Source organism: Gorilla gorilla, chromosome 1 (genome assembly GCF_029281585.2).
Source record: "Gorilla gorilla gorilla isolate KB3781 chromosome 1, NHGRI_mGorGor1-v2.1_pri, whole genome shotgun sequence".
In the NCBI taxonomy this organism is placed as follows: Eukaryota; Metazoa; Chordata; class Mammalia; order Primates; family Hominidae; genus Gorilla; species Gorilla gorilla.
In genome coordinates, this window is record NC_073224.2 from 10,944,808 (window position 1) to 10,971,422 (window position 26,615).

The 26,615-nt window shown below is 37.8% G+C and overlaps 1 protein-coding gene across 7 annotated transcripts in view; it reads right to left on the minus strand.

Moving 5' to 3' along the window:
- CATSPERE (catsper channel auxiliary subunit epsilon) overlaps positions 1 to 26,615 on the minus strand; it is a 177,148-nt gene that overhangs the window by 120,002 nt on the left and 30,531 nt on the right. For all 7 annotated transcript variants that reach the window (XM_063707110.1, XM_063707105.1, XM_063707103.1 and 4 more), the window contains 2 exons: positions 20,853 to 20,930; positions 1,290 to 1,396 (listed from right to left, as the gene is read on the minus strand). In XM_063707110.1, the coding sequence (XP_063563180.1) occupies positions 1,290 to 1,396; positions 20,853 to 20,930 (185 nt within the window). The remainder of the gene's footprint in view (positions 1 to 1,289; positions 1,397 to 20,852; positions 20,931 to 26,615) is intronic.

Genomic DNA, 26,615 nt, shown 5'->3' on the forward strand with positions numbered 1-26,615 from the left:
TGACCCAACTCTTGGTGAATCCGTGAGTGAGGGTGATCATAGTGATGGTGGGTTAAATCAAGAAATTAATGTTTGCCAAATTGTTAAGAAACACCTCCTACTATCACACAGTTCAAAACTCAACAATCACAAATATGGCGGCTCTCTGAGCGCTTTCCTACAGCATTGTTTATTATCATGTCATACTCTTGTCTACTTTACAAATTTTTATTTTACAATAGTTTGTATTCATCCATCCATTCATTCATTTTCTAACCTGCTTATTCCAGTTCAGGGCTGCGGTTGGCCAGAGCCCATTCTGGCAGCTCAGGGCTCAAGGCAGGAGCCTGCCTTGGACAGGACGCCATCCCATTGTAGGGCACACTGACATTCACACCCACACTCATTCCAACTGAGACCATGCAGACACACCAATGAACTTCAAGTGCACAGCTTTGGGATGTGAGAGGAAACCAGAATACCTAGAGGAAACCCACGCAGACACGGGGAGAGCATGCAAACTCCACACAGCAGTGGCCCCAACAGGGAATCAAGTTTTTTCTAATCAATGTTATAATGAACATTATTTGAGGACCTGCTGTTTGTCATTTCCTATGTTTGGAATTCTCCCCCAGTTGGCTAGGTTTTACTTCTTTTCAATAATGCAGATGTCACCTTTTTAGAAAAGTCCTCCCTGACTCCCTCTCCTCCAGGCCAGAGTTGGTGCACCCTCTTTGTGTTCCTCTGCATCCTGGCCTCACTCCTATATAATACCTGTTTCTTGTTTGTCTCTCGCACTAAATGAAAGATTATTGAAGGCAGGTACTTTATCCTTTAGTTAAAAGCACCTTGCCCTGTGTCTAGGTGCTTAATAGACTAAGAAAGTCTGTCTATACCTTGTGATAACCTACTAACTTTAACAGTAATGTATCTTGCCTTTCAGGTAGAATTTGTGGTGTGTGTGTGTGTGTGTGTGTGTGTGTGTATGTGTGTGTACAGGCACTGGGCACCACCGTGGTTGACTTTTATAAACCAGTAGGACACATTTTGAGATATTTCCAGGATTTGCCACCAACCTGAATGAGGCTCTTGGATTGAGGATTACGTATGGACACAAATTGTAAAACTCTAATCCAAGAATCTAGCATTTTCTAAGTTAGTAATTAGTTCTGATTATCAAATTTTTTATGTTTTATAAAAGAAGGCACTTGAAAATAACATATAAGACACATTTCATTAAGTTCCACTAGGATTTTAAAATCTAGTTTGTTTTCATATTTCTATATTTAAAATTAAAAAAAATTAAATACCCCCTTCTCATTTTCTCATTTGAAGAATAAACTTTTCTCTTCAGAACTGTATGTATGACAGGCTTCTGTCCCAATGTGGCCATCTGTGTGCTGAGTACTATGGAATTCTGTAAAAACAAATTAAATTTCATTTTTTATTATTTTCATAGCTAAAGTATTTTGATGTGACATCATGATATATTGAATTTGTTATTTTCGTTAAGACATTGCTTACATTTGTAAATTTACCATGTGCTCAAGATTCAGCTTTGTTCTTTCTACCTTATAGCCTCCTCCCCATGCGAACTTTATGAATTATAAATAAATTGTAATAGTTTCCAACTCGTCAAAAACTCTACACACAATCAGAATCCTGAATGCACTGAAACTATGGGGATACTTAAATAAATAACCCTAGTGTTAATCTCAATGAAATACATAGTAGAGTTTCTGAAACTAATCTGTTAGAATTCTTCCTGCATGAGCCTGCCTTCAAAATGACATACTCTTTCAAGGCAGGTTTCAAATGATATCTGGGGGCTTTAAGGAAAATGCTCTTAGAAATCAGATAGATCTGAAAAGCTCCCTTTCTCTCATGATACATAAGGAGAAGGGGAATTGAGTTGGAATTATTCCTAATAAGGTACTTTTAGAATGGAAGCAACTGTTTTACTATGGGAAATTTGTAGAATTAAAAAATCAGATGATGAGGGCTAGTCTAGAATTCTATCCTAATCCTCTAATACCGCTTTTGTTTAATTTTCTAAAAACATGGCATCCACTCACAAAGGAACCTTTAAGATTGTTACCATGAGTGTCAGTAAGGAGTAATTAGGGGGGCTACGGGGTTATCTGATAGTAGAACCCATTGTGGGAAGTAGGAATAATGGTCAGGGAAGGCCTTTCCTGAAGAATACTCATTTGATGATTTTTTTTTTTTTTTTTGAGACAAGAGTTTTGCTGTGTTGCCCAGGCTGGAGTGCAATGGCACAATCTCGGCTCACTGCAACCTCCACCTCCTGGGTTCAAGCGATTCTCCTACCTCAGCCTCCCAAGTAGCTGAGATTATAGGCATGCACCATCATGCCCCACTAATTTTTTTTATATTTGGTAGAGACAGGGTTTCACCATATTGGTGAGGCTGGTCTCGAACTCCTGACCTCAGGTGATCCACCCACCTCCTCCTCCCAAAGTGCTGGGATTACACGCATGAGCCACTGCACCCAGCCCATCTGATGATGTTTATAGAGAAATACAGGTTTGCCTAATAAATAATAAATAATAGATATTTTAATTTTGTTTCTGAAAATCATATTCACTATTCAGAATTTTAAATACAACTACCTTTTGTATAACTGCTGAGGAAAGAGTAAATGAAGCATTCTTAATGTAGCAAAGAGTAAGATGGAAGTAAAATATAATAAATAATACATATAAGAAGATTGTAGGAAAAATATCAAGAAAAAGTTAATATAATCATATAAACAAGCTTAAAAATATATATTTTTTGATTAAGAAAGTAATTCATGGTCATTAAAGATAATTTTATAAATATGGAAAAAACTAACACATAGAAATTATCAAAAAGGCAAAAACCACATTAGTGTTTTCTTCGGATTTACCAAGTACAGGCTACTGTTTTATATTCATGTTCAGTCTATAAACATCATTTTCAATGTCTGCATAATTTTTCACTGAGTGAATTATCACCATTTGCTTAACACTCCTGTACTGGACATTTTGGTAGTTGTATTTTTTTCACTATTGGTAAATATTATTGCTAGGAACATCATCAGAGGCACAGTCTTTTCCATGGTCAGGACTATTTCTTTTGATAAGATTCTTGGAAGTATGATTGCTGGGTCAAAAGTTATAAACACTTTAAAAACTCTTTTAGGCTGGGCACAGTGGCTCAGTGCCTGTAATCCCAGCACTTTGGGAGGCCAACGTAGGTGGATCACCTGAAGTCAAGAGTTTGAGGCTAGCCTCGCCAACATGGTGAAACTCTGTCTCTACTAAAAATACAAAAAATAGCTGGGCCTGGTAGCATACGCCTGTAGTCCCAGCTACTTGGGAGGCTGAGGCAGGAGAATCACTTGAACTCAGGAGGTGGAGGTTGCAGTGAGCTGATATCGTGCCACTGCACTCCAGCCTGGGCAACAGAGAGACTCCGTCTCCAAAAGAAAAAAAAAAAACCCTTTTAGCCTGGCATGGTGGTGCGCACCTGTAGTCCCAGCTACTCAGGAGGCTGAGGCAGGAGGATCGCGTGAACCCAGGAGTTTAAGGCTACAGTGAGCTATAATCACGCTACTGCACTCCAGCCTGGGTAAAAGAGTGAGACCCCATCTCTAAAAACAAACAAACAAACAAACAAAACTCTCTTGATACATATTGCCAAAATAATTTCTAAAAGAATTATACCAATTTATGTTATTACTAGTGATCTATGACAGAACAAGTTTAATTATATTACTGCTAATGTTTGAATTGTTATTATTATTATTATTATTATTATTTGAGACAAGGTCTTACTCTGTCACCCAGGCTGGAGCTCAGTGGCTCATTCACAGCTCACTGCAACCTCTGCCTTTCAGGGTCAAGCAATCGCCCAACCTCAGCCTCCCAAATAGCTGTGACAAGTGTGTGCCACCACGCCCAGCTAATTTTGGTATTTTTTGTACAGATGGGGTTTTGCTATGTTGCCCAGACTGGTCTTAAACTCCTGGGCTCAAGCAATCCTCCTGCCTCAGCCTTCCAAAGTGCTGGGATTATAGGGGTGAGACACCATGCCTGGTATTATTATTTCTAATAGCATTATTATTATTATTATTTTTAATAGTATTTTAAAATATACTAAATAGTATTTAAAAATATTATAATAGTATTGTTATTAAAAATAACAATAATTTTTCTAGTTATATCAACATATGGCTGTACATGTTGTTAAATTTAATAAACATAGTTGATCTTACCTGATTTTTTAGCAGCATTTGATACATTGGATGAATCTTCCCATTTGAAACACTGTTACTTGGCTTCTATGTTATCCCTCCCTCCTGCTCTATTAATGGTTCCCAGGGTCTGGCCTTAGGCCCCCTTCTCTTCTCAGAGTATATTCTCTTCCTACGTGATCTCATTTCACTCATGGCTTCAAGTACCATCCAATTCCTGTACAACTCATCAAATTGTAAGCCAGATCCCAAATTTTGTATCTAGTTCTAGATCTGAGGATCTAATTAGATTATTAATCGTGACTTCCAGTTGTCTCAGAAGCACTTCAAACCAATATGTTCAAAACTACACTGCTGCCTTGAGGCTTGCCTCTCAAACCTGCATTTATAAATATTTGTTGAACAAATAATGAAAAAAATCTCACCATCCAGAGGAGAGTATGTATCTTTCATGAGGCAGCTGTGATAAGAGAATTCTAGACAGAAGGAACAACAGTTACAAAGTCCCTGAGGTGGGAGAGGAGTTACTATGCTTGAGGAATTGACAGGAAAATAATGGCTCGTGTATAGTAGAAGGGGGAGACTAGTAAGTGGATAAGGTCAGAGAAGAGATAGGCAAGGGCTACATCATGCTAAGCATTGTATGCTTTGGAAAATAAGTTAGATTTTATTCTTAGTACAATGGCCAAACATTGAAGAGATTTTAAAATAGGATTTTAAATTATTTTATTTCAAAACTGTTTGACTCAAAAGAAGTTTCCATGTACCCTTTCCCCAGCTTTTTCCCAATGGGAATAGTTTACATAATCCTAATGCATTGTCTAAACTAGGAAATTGATGCTGATACACTATTAACTCGGGTACAGACCTTATTCAGATTTCACCAATTTTTCCAGGCACTCTTTTTTTTTTTTTTTTTTTTTTTGAGATGGAGTCTTGCTCTGTCCGCCAGGCTGGAGTGCAGTGACGCGATCTCGGCTCACTGCAAGCTCCACCTCCCAGGTTCATGCCATTCTCCTGCCTCAGGCCCCCGAGTAGCTGGGACTACAGGTGCCTGCCACGACGCCCAGCTAATTTTTTGTATTTTTAGTAGAGACGGGGTTTCACCATGTTAGCCAGGATAGTCTCGATCTCCTGACCTCGTGATCCACCCGCCTCGGCCTCCCAAAGTGCTGGGATTACAGGCGTGAGCCACTGCGCCCGGCCCAGGCACTCTTTTATTTATTTATTTAGCATAGTTCTGTAAAACTTTATCACATGCGTACATTCACGTAATTACCACCACAACCAGAACCCAAGAGTGAATACATCACATAGAAGAAACTCTGTCATGTTACCACTTAAGATTCACAGCTGCCCACATATCCTAAGCCCTGAAAACCACTTAACTGTTTTCTATTACTACAATTTGTCACCTCTAAAATGTTCTATAAATGGAATCATACAGTATTCAATACTTTGAAAATGGCTATTTAACTCAGCATTCATCCAAGTTGTTGGGCGTTATCAATAGTTAATTCCTGAAATGTTAAGAGCTAAACGATAAAACTGTTAGAAGAAAACATAGGGAAAAATATTCATGACATTGGATTTGGCAATGATTTCTTGGATATGACACCAAAAGCCCGGGTAACAAAAAGAAAAATAGCTTTCATTAAAATTAAAAACTTCTGTGCCTCAAAAGTCCCTATGAACAGAATAAAAAGATAATCCACAGGATAGAAGAAAATAGTTTCAAATCACATATCTCATAAAACATTAATATCCAGAATATATAGAAAACTTAAACCTGAGCAATAAAAAATAACACCAAACAACCTAATTAAAAAATGAGTCTGGGAGCACAGGGATCAATTTGCTCCACCCACTACTGCCAGTGGCCATACACACCATTGGAGGACCTGAGGTTATACCCAACCCACCTGCAGCTTCCACCAGTGCGGCCTGCATGCATTTTTTATCTGGAGGCCTGGGAATCCACCTGCCCTGCCCACCACTGCCAGTGCCCATGCACACCATCCGAGGGCCTGAGGATGGTCCTGACCTGTCCACTGCCACCACCACTACCAGTGCCCCAGCATGCTGTCTGGGGACCTCGGGATAGATCCACCCTGCTCATTGCAAGCGGCACCCACATGCACCATTGGAGTCATGATGATAGGCCAGACCTGCCTACATCCACCTTCACCAGTGCCCGCATGCATCATTCAGAAGCCTAGGGGTCAACTCACCCCAACTGCCGCTGCCAGTGTATATGCATGTTGTCCAGGGACCTGGAGATTGATCTGCTCCACCTGCTACTACTGACACTCACATATACCCTCCAGGGGCCTGGGGATTGTTCTGCCTTGCCTGACACCACTGGCACTTATGTATGCCTTTCAGGGGCCTGAGAATAGACCTGTCCTGCCCATCACTGCCACCATGTGAATTTACTGAAGACCTTGGGACTGGCCTGCCCAACCTGCCACTGGCACTGGCACCCACATGTGTGTGCCACCTGGAGGCCTGGGGATTGGCCAATTCAGCCCACCACTGCAATTGCTGGTACTCACGTGCTGCAAGGGGGCTGAAGGGTTGGTCTCCTGCTGCTACTGCCACTGCTTATGCAATGAATGCTGCCAAGGGGCCTGCGGACCTGACACCCATCTGGCCCACTGCCAGCACTCAAGCAAGCCACCTGGAGGCCCAAGAATTGGTCTACCCAGACCTGCTACTACTAGTGCCCATGTAGGCTGCCAGGGGGTTCATGAACCTGATGTTTAGCCAGCTGTCCCTACCACTGGTGTCCATGGACCAGCCTGCCTGGTTCTCCTGTCCCCAACAAAGCCCCACCATAGCCTTCAATAACAACCACAGCCTAAGCCACTGCAAAACTCAGAGACATCATTGATGCTGATTATATAGCTGAAGAAATCATGCAGGGACTACCTACTGTGCCCATCCAGAATTAAAGCCAAAGTAACCTACCCAACCAACATTGAAGAAATATCCAAAGGAAAATGTCTTCCACCATGAAAGCCAATCTATAAAACTGAAAGAAGCAACTTTTATACCAGATGCACAGATACCAATGTATCTGTGCAAGACACAAGAAACATGAAAAAGCAAGGAAACATGACTCTTCCAAAGGAACACAATAATTCTCTGTAACAGATCCCAACAAAAAGGAAATCTAAGAAATGTCTGAAAAGGAACTGAATATAATGACAATAAAGAAACTCAGAGAGGGAGGAGGAAAAAAAGAAACTTAGTGAGATACAAGAGAACACAAATAAACAATACAAAGAAATTAGGAAATCAATTCAAGATCTGAATAAGAGATTTAACAAACAGATAGATATTAAAGAAAAAGGTCAAACAGAAATCTTGGAACTGAAGAATTCAATGCATAAAATTAAAAATACAATTAAGAGCTTTAACAATGGACTTGATCGAGCAGAAGAAAGAATTTCTGAACTTGAAGACAGGTCTTTTGCAATAACCCAGTCAAACAAACAAAAAGAATAAGAAAGCATGAAGAAAGCCTATATGACATATGGGATACCATAAAGCAACCAGATATTTGAATTTTGAGAGCTCCAGAAGGTGGAGAGACAGGCAAACACATACAAAACCTATTTTACAAAATAATCGCTGAAAACTTCCCAAGTCTTGCAAGATATATAGATATCCAGGTACAGGAAGCTCAAAGATCTCCAAATAGATTTAACCCAAAAAAGGTTTTCTCCAAGGTACATGAATTTCAAACTGCCAAAAGGTAAAGGCAAAAAGAGAATTCTAAAATCAGCAAGAGAAAAGCATCAAGTCACATGTAAGGGAATCTTCCTCATATTAACAGTGGATTTCTCAGCAGAAACCTAATAGGCCAGAAGAGAATGAGATGATACAGTCAAAGTTCTAACTGCCAGTGTGGAATACAATACCTAGCAAAGCTATCCTTCAAAAATAAAGAAATGAAGTCTTCCCCAGGTAAGCAAAACCTGGGGGAATTCATCAACAATAGATCAGCCCTACAAGAAATGCTTAAGGAAGTCCTACATCTGGAAGTGAAAGGATGGTATCTACCATAATGAAAACACACAAAAGCATAAAACTCAATGGTATATCAATAACACAAAGAAGAAAGAGAAAGGAGTCAAATGTTACCACTCCAGAAAACCACCAAATTGCAATGATAAACAATAAGAGAGAATGAAGGAACAAAGGATATACAAAAGAACCAGAAAAAAATTAACAGAATGACAGGAATAGTCCTCACCTATAAATAATAACCTTGAATGTAATGTAAATGAATTAAATTTTCCATTTAAATGACATTGACTGGCTGAATGGATTAAAAAAAACACAATCCAACTATATATTGCCTATAAGAAACTCACTTCACTTGTAAAGATACATGAAGATTCATAGTGAAGGCATATAAAAAGTTATTCCACACAAATGGAGTCAAAGTGAGCAGGAGTAGCTATTCTTATAGTAGGTAAAACAGACTTTAAGTCAAAAACCATAAAAAGAGACAAAGAAAGTCATTAGATAATAATAAATAAATCAGTTCAGCAAGAGGATATAGCATTATTTAGAAATGTTATATGCATTCAGCCAGGCGCGGTGGCTCATGCCTGTAATCCCAGCACTTTGGGAGGCTGAGGTGGGTGGATCACCTGAGGTCAGGAGTTCGAGACCAGCCTGACCAACATGGTGAAACCCTGTCTCTACTAAAAATACAAAATTAGCCAGGTGTGCTGGTGGGTGCCTATAATCCCAGCTACTCGGGAGGCTGAGGCAGGAGAATTGCTTGAACCTGGGAGGCGGGAGTTGCAGTGAGCCAAGATGGTGCCATTGCACTCTAGCCCGGGCAACAAGAACAAAATTCTGTCTCAAAAAAAAAAAAAAAGAAAAAGGAAAAAAAAAAGAAAGAAATATTATATGCACTCAACACACCCAGATATATAAAGCAAATATAATTACATCTAAAGGGAGAAATAGACCTCCATAAAAATAATAGCTGGGGAGTTCAACACCCCACTCTCAGCATTGGACAGAACTCTAGATAGAAAATCAACAAAGAAACACTGGATTCAAACTGCACTTCAGACTAAATGGACCTAACAGACATTTACAAAACATTTTGCATGAAAAGTACAGAATACACATTCTTTTAACCAACATGTGAAATGTTCTCCAGAAGTGGCCATATATTAGGACACAAAACAAATCTCAAACATTTTTTTAAAAATTGAATTCATATCAAGTGTCTTCTCTGACCACAGTGGAATAAAATTAGATGTCAAAAACAAGAGGAATATTTGAAACTATAAAAATACATGGATGAAAGTGGACATTCTAGGGAAGAAAAGAATGCATGGAAATTAAACAACATGCTCCTAAATGACCATTGGGTCAGGAAAGAAATTAAGAATATATTAAAAAACTCCTTGACACAAATGAAGATAGAAACACAACATATCAAAATCTATGGGATGCTGCAAAAGCACTGCTAAGAGGGAAGTTTATAGCAATAAACACCTAGGTCATAAAAGTAAAAGGATGTCAAATACACAACCTAATGCACCTCAAGGAACCAGAAAAGCAAGAACAAATCAAACCCAAAATTAGTAGAAAGAAAGAAAGAATAAAGATCAGAGCAGAACTAAATGAAATAGAGACTAAAACACATATAAAGAATCAACAAAACAAAAAGTTGATTTTTTAAAAAGATAAACAAAATCGATAAACTGCTACTTAGAGTGACCAAGAAAAAAAGAGAGAAGACTCGATAAAATCAGAAACAAAAAGGACACATTACAACTGATGTGGATCCACAAACCTTCAAAGGATCCTTAAGGACTATTTATGAACCACTATATGCTAACAAATTGTGAAACCTAAAGGAAATGAATAAATTCCTGGACACGTAAAATCTACCATGATTATACCAGGAAGAAACAGAAAACCTGAATAGACCATTAATTAGTAACAGGATTGAATCTCCAATAAAATGTCTCCCAAAAAAGAAAAGCCCAGGACCAGATGGCTTTACTGCTGAATTTTACCAAACTTATAAAGAATAACTAATATCGGTTCTCTGCAAACTATTCCAAAAATTTGAAGGGGAGGAAATTCTCCCTAACTCATTTTACAAGGCAAGCGTTACCCTGACACCAAAACTAGACAAGGACACAACAACAACAACAAACTACAGGCCAATATCCCTGATGACAGAGATGCAAAAATTCAAAACAAAATACTAGCAAAATGAATCCAACAAGACATCAAAAAGACAATTCACCATGATCAGGTGAGATTTATCCCAGGGATACAAGGATGGTTCAACATATGCATATCAATAAATATGATATATCACATCAACAGAATGAAGAACAAAAACCATATGATTGTCTTAATAGATGCAGAAAAAGCATTTGATAAGATTCAACATCTCTTCATGATAAAAAAAAAACTCGACAAATTAGGCATAGAAGGAACATACCTCAACATAATAAAAGCCATATATCACAGACCCACAACTAACATCATACTGAATGGGGAAAAGTTGAAAGCTTCTCCCTCTAAGAACTGGATCAAAACAAGGATGCCCACTTTTACCACTCCTATTCAACATAATATTGGAAGTCCTAGCCGAGCAATAGACAAAAGAAAAAAAAGGATCAAGGTTGGAAAATAAATTGTTCTTCTTTGCAGATGACACAATGACACAATTTTTTTTTTTTTTTGGTGGGGGAAGGGGCACCGAATCTCATTCAGATCATGGCTCACTGCAGCCTCAAACTCCTGGGCTCAAGTCATCCTCCTGCTTTAGCCTCCCACGTAGCTGGCACTACAGGCACGTGCTACTATGCCTGGCTAATTTTTGTATTTTTTTAATTTTTTTTAGAGATAGGGTCTCACTATGTTGCCCACACTTGTCTTGAGCTCCTCTCAAGCAATGCACACCACCTTGACCTCCCAAAGTGCTGGGATTACAGGTATGAGCCACCACACCCAGCCAACACAATCTTATATATAGAAAAACCTAGATTCCACCAAAAAAATGTGTAGAACTAGTAAATGAATTCAGTAGTTGCACAATACAAAATCAACATAGAAAAAACAGTAGTGTTTCTGGCCAGGCGCGGTGGCTCACGCCTGTAATCCCAGCACTTTGGGAGGCCGAGGTGGGCGGATCACAAGGTCAGGGTATTAAGACCATCCTGGCTAACACGGTGAAACCCCATCTCTACTAAAAATAAAAAAAAATTAGCTGGGCGTGGTGGCGGGTGCCTATAGTCCTAGCTAATCGAGAGGCTGAGGCAGGAGAATGGTGTGAACCTGGGAGGCGGAGCTTGCAGTGAGCCAAGATCGCGCCACTGCACTCCAACCTGGGTGACAGAGTGAGACTCTGTCTCAAAACAAAAAAAGAAAAGAAAAAACAGTAGTGTTTCTTACACCAATAACAAACTAGCTGAAAAACAAATCAAGAAAGCAATTCCATTTACAATAGTTACAAAAAAAATTACCTAGGAATAAATTTCAGGAAGTAAAAGACCTCTACAAAGAAAAGTATAAAACACTGAGGAAAAAAATTGAAGATGACGTAAACAAATGGAAAGACATTCCATATTGCAGTATCAGACCAATTAATATTGTTAAAACGACCATACTACCCAGAGCAATGTACAAATTCAACGCAATCTCTATCAAAATATCAAGGACATTCTTTACAGAAATAGAAAAAAAATCCTAAAATTCATATGGAACCACAAAAGATCCCAAGTAGCCAAAACAATAATGAGCAAAAAGAACAAAGCTAGGGGCATACACAAGCTGACTTCAAGTACAGTACAAAGCTATAGTAACCAAAACAGCATGGTATTGTTATAAAAACATAGACTGATAGAATAGAGAATCCAGAAATAAATCCACATATTTACAGCCAACTAATTTTTGACAAAGGCACCAAGAACATACATTTGGGAAAGGACGCCCTCTTCAATAAATTGTGCTGGGAAAAACTGGATATCCATATGCAGAAGGATGAAATTAAACATTTATCTCTCACTATATATATATCAACTCAAAATGAATTAAAGACTTAAAGGCAAGACATGAAACTATAAAACTACTAGAAGAAAAGAGAGGAAATGCTTTAGGACATTGGTCTGGGCAAACATTTTACAGCTAAGACTTCAAAAGCATATGCAACAAACACAAAAATAGACAAATGGGACTTTATTAAATTAAAAAGCTTCTACACAGCAAAGGAAACAATCAACGAAGTGAAGAGACAGTCTGTAGAATGGGGGAAAATACTTCCAAAGTATTCATCTGATAGGTAACCCTCATATGCTGTTGGTAGGAATGTAAATCGGTACAACTCCTATGGAAAACAATATGGAAATTTTTCAAAAAACTAAACATGAAACTACCATGCAATCCAGCAATCCCACTACTAGGTATTTATCCAAAGGAAATGAAATCAGGATGTCAAAGGGACACCTGAACCCCCATGTTTATTGTAGCATTATTCACAATAGCCAAATATGGAAACAACCTAAATATTCAGCAATGGAAGAATGGGTAAAGAAAATGCAGTCTATATATATGATGTAATAGTATTCAGCTATAAAAAAAAAGAATGAAAACCTGTCATTTGCAGCAATATGCATGGAACTGGAGGCTATTATTTTGAGTGAAATATACCAGGCATAGAAAGAGAAATATCATATGTTCTCATATGTGGGAGCTAAAAAAGTGGATTTCATGGAGGTAGAGAGTTGAAAAGCGGTCACCAGATGCTGGGAAGGCTGGTGGGGGTGGTGGTGAAGAGAGGCTGGTTAATGGATATAAACACACAGTTACATAGAATAAGCTCTAGTGTTTGATAGCATAGTAGGGTGAAGCTTAATCGTTTATTGTATATATGAAAATAGCTAAAAAAGTTGATTTTTAACATTCTCAGCACAAAAAAAAAGATAAATGTTTGAGGTGATGGATATCCCAATTACCCTGATTTGATCATTACACATTGTATATGGGTACCAAAATATCACATATACCCCCAAAATAATCTATATATAATCTAATAAGATTATTAACAAGATTATCAAAAATCTTGTTACTCATTAAAAACAAAATAAAACTCCCTCCTCCAAAGACAAAACAAAACAAGTGTTAGTGAGGCTGTAGAGAAATTGGAACCTTTGTGTACTGTTAATGGGAATGTAAGATGGTGGAAGTGCTATGGAAAATGGTGTGGCAGTTTCTCAAAACAATAAAAATAGAATTACCATGGGATCTAGCAGTTCCATTTCTGGGTATATACCCAAAAGTTTTTAAAGCAGGGATATGAGCAGATATTTGTGCATCCGTGTTCACAGCAGCATTGTCCACAAAAGCCAAACGGTGGAAGCAACCCATGTGTCCAGTGATGAAAGGACACACAGAATGTGGTATATTTTATATATATATATGATGGAATATTATTCAGCCTTAAAAAGGAAAGAAATTCAGAAACATGCTAAAACATGGGTGAACCTTGAAGACATTATGCTAAGTGAACTAAGTTACAAAAGGTCAAAAATACTGTATGATTCCATTTACATAAATTATCTACAAGCCAGTATGAAACCCTGATCTTAAACTTCTAGCCTCTACAACTGACAGGAGATAAATTTCTGGGTTTTTTTGTTTTGTTTTGTTTTTGTTTTTGTTTTTTGAGATGGCGTCTCGCTCTGTCACCCAGGCTGGAGTGCAGCGGCGTGATCTCGGTTTACTGCAACCTCCGCCTCCCGGGTTCAAGTGATTCTCCTGCTTCAGCCTCCTGAGTAGCTGGGACTACAGGTGTGTGCCACCATGCCCAGCTAATTTTTTGTATTTTTAGTAGAGATGGGCTTTCACTGTGTTAGCCAGGATGGTCTCCATCTCCTGACCTCGTGATCCACCCACCTCAGCCTCCCAAAGTGCTGGGATTACAGGCATGAGCCACCATGCCCAGCCAAATTTCTGTTTTTTAAGCCACCCGGTCTATGGTATGTTGTTAGGATCACCTGAGCTGACTAATAACATGTATGCTGGAAACATACATGTTAAGCAAACGGATGGCAGATGGTGGGAGTCTAGTTTCTTATTCTTAAGGTAGGAGATTACAGCTAAGCAAGGAAGGAGTCCAGAATGATTAATGTGGTCATAGATTAGGGTTGAAGCCATCTGTATAAACTCACATTTAGCTTAATATAAATACAGATAGTTAAATATGGAAAAATTTATAGATATGTGTGTATATATGCTTGGATTAGTACACACATATATGTTTCCTTGCTCTGACAGCTGAGAGAGGAAAACAACCAAACATCAAAAAGCACACCTAGTACCCCGATCTTGATGTCTAATACCTTTCTCTAATAAAAGAACCGAAATGGTCCAGAGCTCCTAGGATAAATGCCTGATTCTAGGACTGGGAATGTAAGATAGTGCACGTGCTATGATGCAGGAATTATACCGGATTAGCTTGGAGCATCTTATAGTGCCAGTAAGAAAGAGAGTGTTAACAACAAAGAAAACAACAAAACAACCAAACAACAAAACCCCACGATCATGAGAGAATGTCAAAGGGATGCAGGAGCTGACTGAAAGAGCTCCCAATAAATAAAGTAGTATTGAATTGTAACCCAAAACATAAAATAAATATTCATGAGTCCATAGTGATATAAATAAATGATTGAATAAGTAAATAAATAAATCAGGGATAAGACAAGTCTGCCATAAAATAAGAATTCCAAAATTATTTATGTAGATACTCCTTTCCTTAAGAAGGTAAAGTATAACTGTACTGAGTGACTTACTTCCAAGGCAAACAACATGGACAGGGAGAAGAAAGAGGAACTTTACAGTAGAGGATCACGATCACAAGCCAGGTGATGAACGCAAACATCAGCAGCGACACATCATATGATTGTATGCGCCCTTGATTGCATGTAATGGGAATGCCACTTTACTTCTGTGGGCTTCCTGCCTGAAACACCTGACTCCAATCTGATTATGAGAAAAATCTCAGATGAATCCCAATGGACTGACATTTTACAAAATATCTGACCAGCAATCCTCAACATTTCCAAGGGCATCAAAAGCCATGAAAGCCTAGAAACTGTCACAATTAAGAACGTAAAGAGACAAGACAACTAAATATAATTTGCTATTCCTGGTGGGATTCTGGAATACAAAATGAACATTAGCTAAGGAAATGTGAATAAAATATGGACTTCTATTAATAATAATGTAACAATATTGGTTCAGTAATTATGACAAATATACAACAGGAAGATATTAATAATAGAGAAAACTAGGTGTGGGATAAACAGGAACTCCTTGTACTATCTTTGTAATAATTCTGTAAAACTAAAACTGTTCTAAAAGAAAAAGTGTTTTTGAAAAGTGAATGAATGCAAGGTGAGGACATAGAAACCTTATATTTAAAAAACTCTTTCAAAATGCTTAGATATGAAATAAAAGGAACATGGTATTGCCATCAGTATTTCAAGTGCAGATAAATAGCTGGATATTTGTGTGCTCTTTTATTTGTTAAACATGGTGAATAGAGGAATATTTAACTGTCCCACATTGGTTTTACATTCTACTATGGTTACCATGTTAAATAAAAAAGAAACATGCTTATACACAGAGTCAAAAATAAAACTTTAGAAAAAAAGGAAAAAAATAAGCATGAAATATCTCCAGGTCATAGAAAACTATAAAAGTGAAACACAAAATTTGTTAAATAACCAAATAAAATGTCTGAAAATAACTGCTATGAGGAACTCAGTGAGTGGGTTTAATAGCATATTAGAAATAATTTTCTAGGTGCAGTGGCTCCCACCTGTAATCCCAGTGCTTCAGGAGTCTGAGGTGGGTGGATCGCTTGAGCCCAGAGGTTTGAGACTAGGCTGGGCAATGTGGCAAGACCTGGTCTCCACAAAAATTAGCCAAGTGCGGTGGTGTGTGTCTGTGGCTCTAGCTACATGGGAGGATCACTTGAGCCCAGGAGGCTGAGGCTGCAGTGAGCCATGATTGTGCCACTGCGCTGCAGCCTGGGTGACAGAGTGAGACCTCGTCTCAAAAGAAACAAAAATTTTAAAAAGAAATTATTTTAGCAACCTAGAAGTTGGTCAGAAGAAATAGCTGAGCCAAACATGGCACAGAGAGATAAAAAGAGGGAATATATTGATAAGAGGGTAAACGTGATGGCAGATGAATCAGATGGGTCTAACATATGTTGAAATGGAATTTCAGGAGATAGAATAAGAACATGTTTCTTTGGAATCCCAGAGGAAAGGGAGAAAAACGATGAGGCACAGACAATATTTGAAAAGACATGGCTAATAATTTTCAGAAGATTGTGGAAACCCCAATCCACAGATTCATAAAGTCAAATAATTCCAAGTAAAGTAATTTTTTTTAATTCACATTTAGATACATCATAGCAAAACTGCAGAAAACAAAAGACAAAGAGAAAAATCTCAAAAGCAGCCAGAGGAGAAAAGATGGATTACTTACTTATTCAACACCTCTTGTAACCTGTAGTACCCTACTTTTTAATGTAGCCAATTCTGGCAACACACTTCACACATTTATAACCTGATAGAATCTCCCATCAACTCTAGCACCATCAACTCAAGCATCATTTTCCCTTCTCTGTCAAGGCCTGTCTATCCCTGCATCTTGGCTGCCTGTGGAAACCTATTCTGCACTTAGATATGCACAACCAGGACAGGAAGTACCAGGAGTTAACAAGCCAGGGGGAAACCTCTGACCAGTGGGGGATGGGAACCTTTCTCTCCTCTGTGAGGCAACTCTGAGGCATTTTCGGTTCTTCTGTTGGACAATTTTCAAACCTATTCTACATGGCTTCTTGGAGGAGCTCAGCAAGATTGTGCTCTAGTGGTCCACGGCAGTGATAGCCTAAAAATTGTATCTCCCTCCTTTCCTGGCACACTTTTCCTGGTCCTCCACTCTTATTTCCTGGCATCACCTCCAAAAATGAACTACAAGCACACTTCTGGGGAGCCCAGGTTAAGACACTTTCGAAGGAGTGAACAGGCAGAAAGATGGTTTCCTAACAGCAACAGTGGAAGTAAGAAGCCAGTGAAACAGTATCTTTAAAACACTGAGACAGAAAAACTGCTAACTGGCAACTGAAGAGAGTTGCCAGTTAAAAAGAATATACACAGGCAGAACAAATATAAAGCAAATCTAAGAATATATTGTGTCTCTATTAGATGAAAACGAACTTAATGCTCTAATTAAAGACATATAATGCCAGTCAAGATAAAAAACAGAAACAAAAACTCAACTTTATAGTGTTTATAAGACACATACTAAAAATATAAGTCTGGTTTGAGTTGGTGTTTGAAAAAAACTGTAAGGATACAGGAAGCTTAAAGTAAAAGCAGGAAAAATGTACAGCCACATACAAATATTCATCCCTCCAAATCTGGTTTAGCTATATCAGAAAAACACATTGTAAAACAAAGCATTTCTAAAGATAAAGGTGGTCATCACTTCATTTCATCATTGTGGATGATTGATCAAAACTGTAGTTTCAAAATAATCCCCTCAAACTGCTCATGTGAAAAAAAAAATCCCTGATTCGGTTATGGCAGATATCTTGAAGGCAGTGACACCTAATTAGAGACCTAAAACATGAGTAGAAGTTACTGACATGAAGAAAATGGATGGGCGGTTGATGTGCAGGGAACAGAATCAGCCAAGACACAGATGCATAGAACAGCAGGTGTGTGTGAGGAGACAGCAGAGTCCAGTGGCAGAGGCAAGATGTGTAGAGAGCTGAGGCCAGAGAAGAGGGGCAGAGGCAGATAAGGTTTTGTATTTCACATTAAGAGCCTAAGAGTTAAGAGTCTATGCTGTTTCTAATGGAGAGCCATAGAAAGGATTTAATAAAATTATATCATCATGGATAAATGTGCAGATGAAAAGAAAGTAAAGTATTAAGTATGAATGCACTAAATAACATTAAAATGTTCATATTTACTTAAAATGATTAGAAATTAAGTCAATATCATAAAGTGTTTAATTACCATTAATTTATTTTATTCCCTCTAAAGTTGATTACCAGATGAAACAATTGGTTGCGTATCCTTCTGATTTATCAATCCTTCCCTTGTGAATCTGATTACCATGAGATAGGATAATATGCTATTTAAAAATCAGACGGCTCTTGACTCATTAAAATGTAAACAGTCCCATGAGAAATTAACAGTTAGCTAATTCCTCATTTTAGATTTTTCTTTAATACATTTCAATTGTAACAGAAGACAAAATTTAAATCTTGAAAGAGGTAAATTTGTAACAAAAAAAGAAAGGATTTATTTATTCACTGTGTTGGACCTTTAGAAAATTCATTTATCTTCAAGTGATAAAGGATTCAATAAGTGATTAGACAGATTTTTAAAGAAGGTTTTGATATGGATGCTCAAGGAACATCTCTAAAGCACCTTAATGGTCAGCCCCTTCATGAATGATGAGGTTAATAGAAAATATGCCCTATACACCAATAACAGAAAAGCAGAGAGCCAAATCATGAGTGAACTCCCATTCATAATTGCTACAAAGAGAATACAATATCTAGGAATACAACTTACAAGGGACGTGAGGGACCTCTTCAAGGAGAACTACAAACCCCTGCTCAAGGAAATAAGAGAGGACACAAACAAATGGAAAAAAATTCCATGCTCATGGATAGGAAGAATCAATGTTGTGTACTGACAGCAGTAATTTATAGATTCAATGCTATTCCCATCAAGCTACCAGTGACTTTCTTCATAGAACTAGAAAAAACTACTTTAAATTTCATATGGAACCAAAACAGAGCCTGAATAGCCAAGACGATCCTAAGCAAAAAGAACAAAGCTAGAGGCATCACGCTACCTGACTTGAAACTATACTACAAAGCTACAGTAACCAAAACAGCATGGTACTGATAACAAAACAGATATATAGACCAATGGAACAGAACAGAGGCCTCAGAAATAACACCACACATTTACAACCATCTGATCTTCGACAAACCTGACAAAAATAAGCAATGGGGAAAGGATTCCCTATTTAATAAATAATGCTGGGAAAACTGGCTAACCTTATTCAGAAAACAGAAACTGGACCCCTTCCTTAAACCTCACACAAAAATTAACTTAAGATGGATTAAAGACTTAACTGTAAAACCTAAAACCATAAAAACCCTAGAAGAAAACCTAGGCAATACTATTCAGGATTTAGGCATGGGCAAAGACTTCATGACTAAAACACCAAAAACAATTGCAACAAAAGCCAAAATTGACAAATGGGATCTAATTAAGCTAAAGAGCTTCTGCAGAGCAAAAGAAACTATCATCAGAGTGAAAGGCAAACTACAGAATGGGAGAAAATTTTTGCAATCTATCCATCTGACAAAAGTCTAATATCCAGAATCTACAAGGGACTTAAACAAATTTACAATTAAAAAAACAACTCCATCAAAAAGTGGGCAAAGGATATAAGCAGGCACTTCTCAAAAGAAGACATTTATGCAGCCAGCAAACATATGAAAAAAAGCTTATCATCACTGGTCATAAGAGAAATACAAATCAAATCCAAAATGAGATACTATCTCACACCCAGTTAGAATGGCTATCATTAAAAAGTCTGGAAACAACAGATGCTGGTGAGGATGCAGAGAAATAGGAACGTTTTTACACTGTTGGTGGGAGTGTAAATTAGTTCAACCATTGTGGAAGACAGTGTGGCGATTCCTCAAGGATCTAGAACCAGAAATACCATTTGACCCAGCAATCCCATTACTGGGTATATAACCCAAAGGATTATAAATCATTCTAATATAAAGACACATGCACACGTATGTTTATTGCAGCACTATTCACAACAGCAAAGACTTGGAACCAACCTAGATGCCCATCAATGAGAGACTGGATAAAGAAAATGTGGCACATATATACCATGGAATACTATGCAGTCATAAAAAAGGATGAGTTCATGTCCTTTGCAGGGACATGGATGAAACTGGAAACCATCATCTTCAGCAAACTAACACAGGAACAGAAAACCAAACACCACATGTTCTTACTCATAAGTGGGAGTTGAACAATGAGAATACATGAACACAGGGAGGGGAACATCACACACCATGGCCTGTCGAGGGGTGGGGGGAAAGGGGAGGGAGAGCATTTGGCCAAATACCTAATGCATACGGGGCTTAAAACCTAGATGATGGGTTGATACGTGCAACAAACTACCACGGCACATGTATACATATGTAACAAAACTGCATGTTCTGTACATATATCCCTGAACTTAGAGTAAAATTTAAAAATAAATAAATAAAAAGAAAAAAGAAAATATGAAGAATGTTCAATTAGAGTTCTAAAGAAAGGTTTATTATTGTAGAGATCGAGCATAAGTTCAAAACCACTATAATGGCTAAACTAAAAGGGATCATGCAAATGTATTTAGTTAGGTGTGGGCAGCTTAACATCCTGTCTATTGATTATAAATTTTTCACAGTCCCTACAAAAGAAAGGCAGCATTCTGTTCTTACTATGACAATACTAATGTTTCCACCTACTATTGAAGGTTCTTCTGCATTCCCCAGCAACTCGTCAGGATCTGCACTTTCTGGATCATATGCCCACACAGTGATAAGCTAGAAAATAAAATTTGTTTGCATTTCTTTACATTTTGTACAAATTTCTTTTTTAGTTGTGGCAAAACATAACCATAAACATGTTTTTTTATTTTATTTTTTTGAGATGGAGTCTTGCTCTGTTGCCCAGGCTGGAGTGCAGGGGTGCAATCTCAGCTCACTGCAACCTCTGCCTCCTGGGTTCAAGCAATTCTCCTGCCTCAGCCTCCCGAGTAGCTGGGATTACAGGCGCCCACCACCATGCCTGGCTAATTTTTGTATTTTTAGTAGAGACGGGGTTTCACCATGTTGGCCAGGTTGGTCTCAAACTCCTGACCTCAGGTGATCTGCCTGCCTCGGCCTCCCAAAGTGCTGGGATTACAGGCGTGAGCCACCACGCCCAGCCCATCTTTCTTTATAGCCATAAATAGACATGGCAACCTCACCCCCCCACTCACATACTTTTTATAAAAATGAAATCACGCTTGTAACTTAACATTTGTCACTTGATGCGAGGCCAGTTCAATAGATGCAGAACTAATTGTTTTCTCTCTTATTTTTCTTGAATATTCTTATACTTAAAAATTATATTAAAAATATAGCAAAAGCTGTCTCTCCCACCCTGTACTCCATCACTCAATTCCCATAAATCCATCTGCACCCCATAGGTAAGTATTATTCGTAAGTTCTTGCTTAGATTCCTATAAAATGTTTGTGTATAACCAATAGATATATTATTTTCATCCCTTTTACAAAATGCTAGCATGCTAAACATATTTTTTCTGAATCTTCTGTTCATCATCTAAAGTTATTTTAGAGATCTTTACATATTTTCACTGATTTTTCAGTTGGATATTATTCTAAATTATGGAGGAACTACAATTTATTTAACCAGTAACCTACTGATAAACGTTTGTTTCTCCCTTGCCATTATAATCAGTCAATGCTACAATGAGCAACTTTGTACAACTTTGAGCATATTGGTAGGGCACATTCCTAAAAGTGTAATTGTTGAGTCATGGGGTAAATACATTGCAATTTTCATAGATACTGATAAATTGCTCTCTGCAGCAGTTGCACCAATATGCCCTCTCAGTGGTGATGTATGAGAGTTCTTCTTTCCTCATGTTCTTTCCCAACATCAGGTTTTGTCATACACTTGATTACTGCCAGTCTGATGGATGAAAAATGGTACTGTGGTATCATTTTTAAAAAATTTTATTTATTTTTATTTGAGATGGAGTTTTGCTCTGTCGCCCAGGCTGGAGTGCAATGGTGCAATCTCACCTCACTGCAACCTCCACCTCCTGGGTTCAAGCGATTTTCCTGCCTCAGCTTCCCGAGTAGCTGGGATTACAGGTGCCTAGCACCATGCCCGGCTATTTTTTGTATTTTTAGTAGAGATGGGGTTTCGCCATGTTGGCCAGGCTGGTCTCGAACTCCTGACCTCAGGTGATCTGCCTGCCTCGGCCTCCCACAGTGCTGGGATTACAGGCATGAGCCAGCATATCCAGCCTGGTACTGCAGTATAGTTTAAATCTGCATTTTTCTTATTTTGAGAAAGTTTGAGCATCTTTCCATATGTTCAAGTTCCACTTGTATTTCATTCGCTCATTTTTTTCTGTTGGATTGTTTCTCTTTTAATGGTTTATTTGAAATTTTTTTACGTATTAAGAAGACATTGATTTGTTTACTTGAATCAGTTGTATTTTTCTACCTGTATTCCATTTTCTTTTGAGTTTATGATAATTTTTGGCCATGTTATCTGTCATTTACTTATCTTCCAGCTTTATGGAATAAAAATTATCATATAGCTTGGTTTGCTTTCTGGATTTTGTGATATAGTTAGAAAGGCCTCCAATTACCAGGTTGTAAGAGAGTTCTTCCACGTTTTCTTTAATTGTTACTGGATTTATTGTATTTACATATTCAATGTAAAATTATTTTGAATTTATTTTGGTGTACTATGTAAGGTATGACTCCAATCTTTGCTTTTTATTAAGTAAGTGTGACTACCCAGTTATCTAAATATCATTTATTGACTAGTCCATCATTCTCCCCAGGGATTTGAGATGCTACCTTCATTGCTTAGTAAAGGCCTAACTGTATTTTGGTTATTTCTGGATTCTTATGCTTTTCTATTGATCTTGACTGCCTTTTCAAGAGTTAGTATCTCACACTTTAAATATGAAGGCTTCACCGTGTATTTCAATGCCTGCCATGACCAGTACCCTATCCCTGTTCTTATTCAGTGTTTTTCTGAACACTGTTTTTGTTTAATCCATAGGAATTCTGGAAACATCTTGTCTAGTTCTGAAAAAGTATATTTTTTTCATTAAGATGGCATTGCATTTATAAATTCAGGAAAATCTGTATCTTTATGTTGTAGAGGACATTTATTAAGGAAATAGTATGCCTTTCCTTCAGGAGAGTTCTGAAGTTTTGTCATACAGGTATTATGCATATTATTAAGTAAAACTCCCATGTGAGACATTGACAACTGGAGAGAATTATCTTTGCTTTGGTACTCTTTCAGATTCAAATCAGATACAGCAGCTCACACATTAGTCAAAAGTTCAACTGGTTTCACCTCATCCCAGCCAAGTCTATCCATCCATCATTGGCCAGTTTGCTCTTCTGTCCTGCCTCCAACCTTAGCAAGTGCTCCTAAGCGTGAAAACACTCTCTGGCTTTTGTTCACCTAGCAAGGACTCATTCTTCTGGAATGTAACACCTTTAGATTTCATTTTACTCACAGCTGTTTGATTCTTTAAAGGATTTTAAAATTTTATCAAGTGATTTCTTTTTAAAGCAGGAGTAAAGGTGTTTTGTGTCCTTTACTATCTGCCTGGAGGTCTTAACTCTTTAGTTTAAACGATTGGTTTCTTTTTTGACCCATGGATACAGAAATGTTTAAATTCCCCAACATGGGGATTTTCTAGGTAATTTTGTTACTGATCCTTTTTTGTTTTTGTTTTTGTTACTGATTTCACACGCCTGAATATAAATCAAAACTCAGCAAGGTCATGTAATGGAAATAGGTTTTGCAATCACTTCCGCCTGGGCGCTATGTGTTTGACTGCTTGCAAAGTTGTATTTGTATTTATTTCTTAGCTGTAGGTTCCTGAATCTCTTGGGCTGTTAAATTAGGATGTGCATCTGAAATCTGGGTAATCCCTTATCTGTTTACAGCCCCAAAAAGAGGTGTATCATTTCTTTGTAATTATCCTAAGCCAGTCAGTAGAGCTTTACCAGTCCCCATTTTACAGACATTTATACATTTTAAAGATTTTATTATTATTATTATTTTTTTAGATGGAGTCTCACTCTGTCGCCAGGCGGGAATGCAGTGGCGCAATCTCGGCTCACTGCAATCTCTGACTCCCTGGTTCAAGTGATTCTCCAGCCTCAGCCTCCCGAGTAGCTGGGATTACAGGCATGCGCCACCATGCTGAAATAATTTTTGTATCTTTAGTAGAGACTGGTTTTCACTGTGTTGGCCAGGATGGTCTCAATCTCCTGACCTCATGATCTGCCTGCCTCAGCCTCCCAAAGTCCTGGGATTTGTACAGGCGTGAGCCACCGCTCCTGGCCAAGACATTTTCTAAATCCTAACTTCATATAGGGAGGTTAGTTTCAGCTCCCTTTACTCCCACAGGCCAAAACTTTCATTCCCTATTCCCATAAAATCATTAAAACATCACCCCTTTTCCACTACTTTTAACTATAAAATAAAACAAAAAAGGAATAATATTCATTTGCATGTTTAGTTGTATATTTTCTAGAAAGCCCACATTCTGTTCTAATTCAATCTTGCAACTCTGGCTTTGAGTTCCTTAATTATTTCTGACCATCAGGAAATTCCTTTTCTTGCTTTTAAATTCCATATGCACACCCACACCTATATTAACGTAAAGGTCTGTGAGTGTGTGTACTGGCAGTGTACACACATATATTTTCTATAGGCATTTCTATGTGTTTTGAGTGAGAAGGAGGTTATTCTGCATTATTTGAGTCTGTAACATATATTCTACTTCTGTAAGTTCTCTTATATTTTCTATGTATCTTAAAATTCCTTAATTACTGATAATATTATTACTTGCTTTTGAGCATTGTTATAGTTGTAACCTCAAAAAATAATTCCGTAATATCAATGGGATTTGGAGTAGGAGTAGTTATGGGCACATGAGCTTACTCAATCATCTTGATCCACTACACACAGTTTATCTTTTTTTACTACTTCTTTTTTTCCGGTAAGTTGCTGCTTTTAGAGACTTACAATATCTATATAGAGGTGTAATTTCCAAATATTATAACCTTATTTCAATTTTCAACATTTTGAATATATCTTTCCATCACAGTTCTAATCATCCTCTATTCCAGAATTTTAAAATTTTTGATCTTAGGACCCCCTTCATACTTTTTTTTTTTATTATACTTTAAGTTTTAGGGTACATGTGCACAATGTGCAGGTTTGTTACATATGTATACATGTGCCATGTTGGTATGCTGCACCCATTAACTCGTCATTTAGCATTAGGTATATCTCCTAATGCTATCCCTCCCCCCACCCCCCACCCCACAACAGTCCCCAGAGTGTGATGTTCCCCTTCCTGTGTCCATGTGTTCTCATTGTTCAATTCCCACCTATGAGTGAGAACATGTGGTGTTTGGTTTTTTGTCCTTGTGATAGTTTGCTGAGAATGATGGTTTCCAGTTTCATCCATGTCCCTACAAAGGACATGAATTCTTCATTTTTTATGGCTGCATAGTATTCCATGGTGTATATGTGCCACATTTTCTTAATCCAGTCTATTGTTGTTGGACATTTAGGTTGGTTCCAAGTCTTTGCTATTGTGAATAGTGCCACAATAAACATATGTGTGCATGTGTCTTTATAGCAGCATGATTTATAATCCTTTGGGTATATACCCAGTAATGGGATGGCTGGGTCAAATGGTATTTCTAGTTCTAGATCCCTGAGGAATCGCCACACTGACTTCCACAATGGTTCAACTAGTTTACAGTCCCACCAACAGTGTAAAAGTGTTCCTGTTTCTCCATATCCTCTCCAGCACCTGTTGTTTCCTGACTTTTTAATGATTGCCATTCTAACTGGTGTGAGATGGTATCTCATTGTGGTTTTGATTTGCATTTCTCTGATGGCCAGTGATCATGAGCATTTTTTCATGTGTTTTTTTGGCTGCATAAATGTCTTCTTTTGAGAAGTGTCTGTTCATATCCTTCGCCCACTTTTTGATGGGGTTGTTTGTTTATTTCTTGTAAATTTGTTTGAGTTCATTGTAGATTCTGGATATTAGCCCTTTGTCAGATGAGTAGGTTGCAAAAATTTTCTCCCATTTTGTAGGCTTCCTGTTCACTCTGATGGTAGTTTCTTTTGCTGTGCAGAAGCTCTTTAGTTTAATTAGATCCCATTTGTCAATTTTGTCTTTTGTTGCCATTGCTTTTGGTGTTTTAGACATGAAGTCCTTGCCCATGCCTATGTCCTGAATGGTAATGCCTGGGTTTTCTTCTAGGGTTTTTATGGTTTTAGGTCTAATGTTTAAGTCTTTAATCCATCTTGAATTAATTTTTGTATAAGGTGTAAGGAAGGGATCCAGTTTCAGCTTTCTACATATGGCCAACCAATTTTCCCAGCACCATTTATTAAATAGGGAATCCTTTCCCCATTGCTTGTTTTTGTCA